Genomic DNA, 8,119 nt, shown 5'->3' with positions numbered 1-8,119 from the left:
ATAAACATTAACAAAAAAACGAGACGTTAAAGGTGAGCACATCCGGGTTACACCGCATAACTGCTTCCTGTTAGCTCCCATTCAAGTCATGTCATTTGGTGATCCATCTTTCTTGTTTCTGCATTTTTCTTTCATTTAGCCGGTCTCTGATCATGGTAAGCCTCGTTTTATATCCAAACTCTTATCCAGCATTGACTTTTATTATCAGTAAGATTAATTTTTAGCCACAGAAGGTCATTAGTGCTGTGCCAGGGCTGTGTGTTTTCTACAGTCGTTGGTGACAGCTCAGTCAAGACATGTGCACCTTCAGGTTGTTTTATTCCACACAGCGGCTACACAGCAGCTGCTGTACATGTACTGCAAGTGTTCGTCTCTACAATACCACTTGTATTTTTTTAAGCAACTGCATAATATTATATTTTGTATATTACTGCAATAGCAACGTGCAGTGCACAAAATAAGTGAAGTAGAGAGTACAGGCAGGGTGGAGTGGGTGGAGATGAAGGCCAGAGGTGATATATGACAGGAGGATAGCAGCAAGAGTGACGGGGAAGGTTTGCAAGATCAAAGTCAGCTTTATTGTTAAAGACCATATGTACAGTATTGATGAACTATGTTAGGAAATACTGACAGAGAATTTGCAGTTTTTTAAACGTATTTTTTAAAGTTATTTTGTTAATGGGGATCTATTCTAAGGTGTTTGTGCACTTTTAGGGGTTTTGTCTTGATTTGTGTTAATGTTAATTTTTGATGCATCAGTTGCCTGATCCAGGAGTTATTTTATTAAGTAGTGTAGTCAGTTTGTTCTCATAGATGTTAGCTGATCAAATATTCTATATTCTATATCATCAATATAATATCAGTTTTGGCTCCAAAAATGTCATGTTGATTTTATCTGTTTGATGTTATTTATCTTTCTACAGATCAGGTCACTTCTCCGGTGCAGATTAACTCCCCACGTCCTGTCCTTCACCAGAGGATTAAGTCTGCTCACAGCTCGAACACCTTACAGTTTGCAGCCTTGTTCACCAAGTCTCAGGCCAATTCAGCAACGCCTACATGGACCTGTTATCCCTAAAATCACAGCCCTTGTTAAATACTCGGATGTGTCCACAGAGAAGTACACTATGATTTACACCCTGCCATACATTAAGCTCCTTAGAGCTGTGTCCAGGCTCAAACTGCTCCAAACTGCAATAACTGTGGTCATCTTGCCCCCGGTGTACGTCCTCTACTTCCAGGGAGCTGCCTCCACCTTTCTTGTCGGCTACACGACAGGGATAGCTCTGTTTGCTGGTGCTATGCTGTATACTGCCAGTTACTTCTTCAGAAGGGTGGTGGGAATGATGTATCTGGATCCGTCTCAGACCACCCTCAAAGTGTCCCACCTCACTTTCTGGGGAAAGCGCCATGATATGTACCTGCCGGTGTCAGATGTCATGACCATTGGAGACACAGGGGACTCCGTAAATGAGACCATACTGAAATTTAAGAGATACAGCAGTCAGGAGACTCTGTATTTCTCAACTCATTTTGGACGTGTGGTGGATGAACAGGCTTTTAAAAAGGTGTTTGGAAGTTTAAAATGATTATTTGTTTAGAAGAAAATGTGAGGTATTCTGAATAGTATTATCAAAATATAACATATTAAGAGATGCATCTATTGTCCATGAACAATATTCTAAATTAAAACGCATTATACAGTGGAGGACGCTTGCTGTTATATTTTATATCTAAGATATTTTAGCTGACATAGATCTGAATCATCCACAGTTGATAAATTACTGGTTTATTATTATTTTTCTTTTCTTTTCTTATTTTTAAATCTTAATTAAGGTTGAGAAGTAAGATTGCAGATTTTAAAAAAAAATCTGGACTGTGGTAGGTTAACAGTTGTCTACTAAATGGTGACTATGTATGCAGCTGAAATAAAAAATCAAGTGAGATTGGCCTAACATTGTCCGAATAGTCATGTTGCATCATCAGACCATGATAGGATAGCTCCACAGGTCAGATTTTTACACCACATCCTTCTTGCTGCAAGCTCCAAAGAATTTGTCTCCTCTCGATGTTGATTTTTTTGTGTGTTAGGTTAAAGTGTAAACCTAAAAACTCTGTTATTATGTAAAATGCATTAAAGAAAGTATTCTTCAACATTGTTTTTGACTGGACTAGGATTAGGGCATCCTGGCTGTAGAAACAGGGAATTATTTATACATTTTGCCTCAGGTTTGGTTCAAAGAAATGTCACTTTGGGACCAGTTTCTCTTGCTGAGTTTTTAAGAACCTGTGAGTTTTCAGTTCTATCTTGGTTAAGATGTTTTCTGACATCCAGAAATAGAAGTAGAGCAGGTTAACTACCAGCTGGTGATTTGATCCAGGTTTCTTGGCTCATGTCAAAGTGATTTGCAAATATGAAGGAGTGTGTATCATAGATAAAGAGCTTTTATAAATGTTTTTGAGTTCTCAGTAACAGTAGAAAAGCACTGCATAAACATGTGTCATGGAAATATTGCCACATATGGCCACAGCTTCACAAAACCTTTTATTTCCTCTTTGAAAAAAACAAGAAAACAAAAAACATGTGACTCTACATGTCTCATGAAAGAACAGCTTTCACTCTGTTATTATGGACCTGGACCGATTTTAGTTTGTCTAGAAGTTCAAAATTGCAGCGTTAGCAGAGCTAGCCACATGTGGAGGTCTATGAATGTAACGCTGGTTAACCACTTCAGTCCAGAGTGACATATTTTGACAGTTCCAGAATGATTGGATTGACTTTGGTACTGTGACAAAAATAAAACAATCATGAGATTTGCAAATCATTTGGATAACGATTGTATTCATAATATTAGAACAGAGCAGAAGAGAGGCACAGCTTTGTCTGGGAAAGTAAAGGTGAATGTGATGATGGATGCAAAACATGTGTTTCACAAAAGGACTAAATGTAGACAAAGTAAATAGATATTGGTGAAAAGCAGACCACTCTGCTTCAGTCTCAGGGTGAAATGAAATGACAAAAATGCAATCCTTTAAAATCGCTGACTTCAGAAAAGTTTGGAGAAGTGTGTCTCGTGCTTGCAAGAACTCAAGATCTTGAATGAAAACTGAAATAATGCATATGCGGAATTCATTTCTCATTGTGTAAGGGGGAAATACATTTCCAAAAACGGTCTAAAAATTCATGGTGTGTGCAAAATGAATTGTTTGAACTTTAGGGATCTCTTTGCATCAAAAACCTTCAAAACTCCAAAAACATTCCCATCAGTTTGACCATGACAATTGAGCTCAAAGCTTAGTTACATCCTGCTTAATGAAGGCTTCTTGTGCACCTGATACACAGTTAATGAATGCTCCACAAAAGCTGTTAAGTGTGTAGAGATCTTTTGACAACAGGTGTTTCAGGTAAAAAAACATGAACATTAAAATTTGTGTCCACTTCAAATCCAAATGTCTTCAGTTACACTCATTTGTAAGAACTTTCTCAGCCTAAAACTCTGCATAGATGTTTCCACTGAATTCTACACATCAGCAGCAATCCTATCAACTCCAGATAAACACTCACAATACGTGATTTATAAGCACTCACTCAGTTTAATCTGACTCATCAGTATGTGCCTCTGGGGGGATTGTTGGCTTTCTCTTGCTCTTTTGCACATTTGTTTGTTTTTCTCACTTCCTTCATGTTTTCAGTTGCAGAACATGATTTGAAATTGATCCATACAAAGTATTGGTGAATTTAAACATAGCACATGCAAATGATGAAGAAATTTTATATTAGGAAACTTTTAAATTGACCAATAAAAAGTCAAAGAACAGAATTAATTCATAAAATATTTTAATGTTGAGTTGCTTCAGAAACAATTCAGATTTTTCTTGTTTTGTCTTTGCACACCTTACTGTGTTTATCTTTAAATGTATACAATAAAAACTCCACCATAACAAAGTGGAAACATGTTTTTAGAATCTATTGCATATTTACAGTCCTCCCTGACCAAGGTCCTCTCTTGGTTGGTTACTTTGCCTCAAGTGTTCAACTCTCATAAGAGTCCTTGACACTAAAACTGTTCAAAAACATTTTAATAACATTAACAGAAGAGTATGCATTTAATATTTCTACATCCATAAAGTGTCGCTTAACTCAAAGTGCATGCATCATAAAATAGCTTTTCAAACAACTGCATCACTGCAAAAGCTCTTTCACCACCATAAGCTGTTTCCGAAGTAGAAAGCTGTGTTTTCCATTCAGTGGAACGCAGAGTGGGATTGATAGGGGAAAACTCTTGGCACAATTTCAAAAATCATCTAGTTTCTGATAAAGTGTTTGGCCCTTTCTGATAGTACTGGTCAAACTAAGGAAGATGAAGTTTGGCTGGATCTAACAGTGTCCATGACTGTTCTTCAGCAGATCAAGTGTGTCAGAGATCACATAAAGTACCAGGCAGTAAACCCAGCGAGGACAGCCATCCAGGCAGCCAGAACCACCTGGCAGGGCGGATGTCTGAGAAGTGTCATGGCTAACTGGCACACATGCGTAGGATTTCCACTAACAGCTGTTCAGAGGAGACATAAAGATGAGAATACAGGAAAAAAGAGGGGGGAAAAAAACAGGATAATTGAATTAGGTGCTTCATGTAACTTTGTAGCTATGAATGATCTGACCCTTTGCACTCAGACATGCCACAGTTAAAAGGATCCCTTTTTAACTGAAGTCCATGATGACACTGTCCAATCTTTTAAAGGCAAGTCTATAAACTATTATCAAACTGAGCACCAAGTTTTTAACTTTCTATCTGCAGAATGAAATGCTAGAAACAAATTTCATAAATACAGTAAAGCAGATGCATTTCTTACCCATTTTAGCTGCATAATATGGGCACTTGTTGATATCCCCACCCTCCATCATCTCTGCATGACTGTGTCCAAACCCTGCATCTTGGACCTCCTCTTTGATAGTCTTTCCAAGCTCTTCAAGTTCTGTGAATACCTTTTTGTAAATAATAAAATTAGATATTTATTAGCTTTAAATTTCTCTTTCAAACAATGCACCTTTTTGCAAATTGCTGTACATTGTATAATTCCTATAAGCAGTTTCCTCACCATCATGTTAAAGCCAAAAGCCCGATTAGATTCTTCCACAATCCTGTCTTTGGTCTCAGCATCCAGTTCCAGCTCATTCATCCTGCTTCGGTAAAGCTGCTTGAAGCCTTTGTGACTGTGGATTCCCTCAAACTGGTAGAAATTGAGACCTTCTCCTGTTGAGGGGAGCTTTAAAGCCCTCTGTGCCACTTTCTTAAGGATCTGTCCACCTGAGAGATCACCCATGTAGCGGGTGTAGGAGTGGGCCACTAACAACATCGGGTCCTTCTCCCCCACCTCATGGATGCGGTCCACATAAGGCTTGGTGCCTGCAGATAGGCTAATCTGAAGAGAGAACACAACTGTGAAAGTCCAGTTTATACAAACCTTGTCTGGAGAAGATTTTTCTGTGTTAAATTCATTATATAACACTCTCAGCAGAGAGGACCTTTGATTAAATACAGCTTTTGGGATGATGATACCTGTATAATCATAATTTAAGTGCCAGAAAAGGCCAGCCTCCTCTGGGACTGACATATATATCCTCCATATGCTTCCTACTGACCCGGTTTTCCCAGTCTTCTCCATAGAGATACTCAAGGTCCTGGGCCAGGGCCTCACACCGGTGCAGCTCTGCTGGGAAATAGATTGGAGCAATATGATGATGATCTTTGTTCTTCTCAATCTCCTCCTCCATAGCCGAGTAGACAAAATATAGAGCTGCTGTGCCTCTCTGACAGCAGACGGAGGAAAGAGGGGAGAATAAGTGGGTCAGAGTCAGACATAAAATGTTTCATCTAGCAGAAACTGATATACATAATATACAGTTAAATGGAGAAATATGATTTTATTTGATAAACTGATGTTCCAGACAGCTCACATTTTGCCAGTTTCTTTGGCAGGATTTTTCTGATCATGCCTTAGAACCAAGGCAAAGCATAGATCGAGACTTTACACACTGACAACACCAAATGTAGGCCTATGTCTCTAAGCACTTTTGATATACAGGGTCAAACTGAAGACCTTTGTGTGATGCTCTCCTGTGTACAGTAGTTCATTACTTTCACTTGTTCACAGACACTTTAGCTGCCTTAATTCTTGCCTTTATATAGTGAATAATCAAACCTTAAACAGCTCTCTTTTAATGCGTCCCCTGAGGAAATCTTTGACAAACTGGCAGTTCTCTGCTCTGTCGTGGGCCTCCTTGGTCCCCTCGGCCAACAGCTCAGACAGGTCTGTTGGACTTGTGAAGCAGAAAAGGACAGGAAGGGCGACACAAAAGAACACTTAGCCGTTTATCTGAATGACAAAATAGCAGCAAAAATAAATTGCTGCTTATTTACTTTGTTTTCTTCATACCTGAGAACTTCATCATCATCGCCATCGTCCAAAGCAATCATTGCTCTTCCTTTTTTGGCACTGTTGGGCTCTGGTGGGAATTCGTTTTCCATTATACTGGTTATATTTTGCCCTTAATAAGAAAAGGCAGATATTTAAAGAAAAACAAATACGAGCAGGAAATAAAAGAAAAGATTTAAATCATCAAAATAAACAACTTGTCACCAGTTAAAATTATTTATTTAAAGTAAAAAATATATATGCTTATGTAGCCTAATACGGTTACGGTTAAACAGCCTGTTTACAAGGTTACAATATCACTTTCTAACGTGACAGCAAAAGCAGTTTGTGTCCTTTAATGCACCACATTTCCCTGTTAGCTGATCAAGCGCCAGGTGAAGGAATTACTGTGTTATCCCTTTAACGCATCTTCTTAAAAACCTTAGTTTTGGGAGAAATATTTCACAGGCAGAGGCCGATAGCCACAGCTGACATCTGAAGGGAACAGTTACAAAACTGACGCTGCACGTACGTGTGTTTTGTAAGTAGCTACCGTTATAGTTACACTGTGCTGCTCACACGTTAAAGAGCGGCTCTGTATGTGTGAACACAAACACAAACAGCGTGTTATTACAATGTTTTAGGGATACGACAATGAAAAGCTAACTCACCTTGTCACAACAACACCGCCTGCACTGCTCGTCCCCAAACTGCAGGATTCAACGTTCACGGGGCACGCGTGACAACAAACCAATCGGTGGGTTCCCTTTAGTTGAGGTGCATTCTGATTGGTTAAGTCCTCAGCTTATACACCAATCAAAGGTTCGTTTGTTGTTTTGATACTCTTGATTGGTATTTATCCCTATTGATGTACAACGGCTTAAATTTAGTCAGGTATTAGTCACGTATTTCGGATATTTGTTTGTTTAGATCCTGTGGGTTGTGGTTTAATTGAAGATAGGTGTATATGGTGGCACTTACACTCCAGCCTACTTATACACTGTTCAAAAATGCATACAGTCAATTAAACCTCTGTGATACTCATCTGGTCAGCTAAATAGCAGACTAGCAGTTTCAGCTGCTTTGGTGTTAATGAAATTCAAAGCAGATGCATTAGAGCAGCAACAAACAGACAATGCCCAAAACAGGAATGGTTTGACAAGTGGAGGTCACTGACATTTTTTTTTCCGTCTTCATCTGTAACTACTGGTAGCATAAGGCGATACTTGGAATTGCAGAGGTTGCACATGTAGTCCAACTCCTCCAGGATGGCACATTAATATGACACGTTCCAGAAGGTTCGCTGTGTCTTCCAGTGCAGTCTCAAGAGCATTGAGGAGCTTTCAGGAGAAAGGTAGTTACTCTAGGAGAGCAGGACAGGACCATGGACGGTCCTTTGTGCAAGGAGGAACAGGTTGAGGACTGCCAGAGCCCTGCAAAATGACCTCTAGTAGGCCACTGGTGTGAATATCTCAGACCAATCAGAAATAGACTTCACTAGAGGAGGTGAGGGGCCTCACCTAGAGGAGGTGAGGGGCCTCACCTCCTCTAGTGGGCCCTGTGCTCACACCTCATCACTGTCTTGTTGTTCTCTTACATGGCCTGCACCACCCTCAAATATGTCTCTGCCACTCCTGACTTCCTCATACAGTACCACATTCCCTCCTTTGTCACAATATCTTTGATATCTAGATTTGTAGTG

General features: G+C 39.5%; 2 protein-coding genes across 2 annotated transcripts; one reads left to right on the top strand and one right to left on the bottom strand.

Annotated features, from left to right (window-relative positions):
* Positions 1-27: 27 nt before the first annotated feature.
* Positions 28-3,744, top strand: tmem186 (transmembrane protein 186). Its single transcript, XM_063476625.1, has 2 exons — positions 28-155; positions 924-3,744. Exons 1-2 carry the CDS (start codon positions 153-155, stop codon positions 1,587-1,589), a joined length of 669 nt encoding a protein of 222 aa, XP_063332695.1. The 5' UTR covers positions 28-152; the 3' UTR covers positions 1,590-3,744.
* Positions 3,745-3,835: 91 nt separating this feature from the next.
* hmox2a (heme oxygenase 2a) lies at positions 3,836-7,133 on the bottom strand. Its single transcript, XM_063476624.1, has 7 exons — positions 7,089-7,133; positions 6,439-6,550; positions 6,205-6,322; positions 5,645-5,812; positions 5,101-5,424; positions 4,855-4,987; positions 3,836-4,553 (listed from the first exon to the last, which is right to left on the bottom strand). Exons 2-7 carry the CDS (start codon positions 6,528-6,530, stop codon positions 4,426-4,428), a joined length of 963 nt encoding a protein of 320 aa, XP_063332694.1. The 5' UTR covers positions 6,531-6,550; positions 7,089-7,133; the 3' UTR covers positions 3,836-4,425.
* Positions 7,134-8,119: the final 986 nt, after the last annotated feature.

The sequence above is a fragment of the Pelmatolapia mariae genome, linkage group LG6 (genome assembly GCF_036321145.2).
Source record: "Pelmatolapia mariae isolate MD_Pm_ZW linkage group LG6, Pm_UMD_F_2, whole genome shotgun sequence".
Taxonomy (NCBI): domain Eukaryota; kingdom Metazoa; phylum Chordata; class Actinopteri; order Cichliformes; family Cichlidae; genus Pelmatolapia; species Pelmatolapia mariae.
Note: the sequence above shows the minus strand (reverse complement) of the source record. Positions and strands in the feature narration are given on the sequence as shown.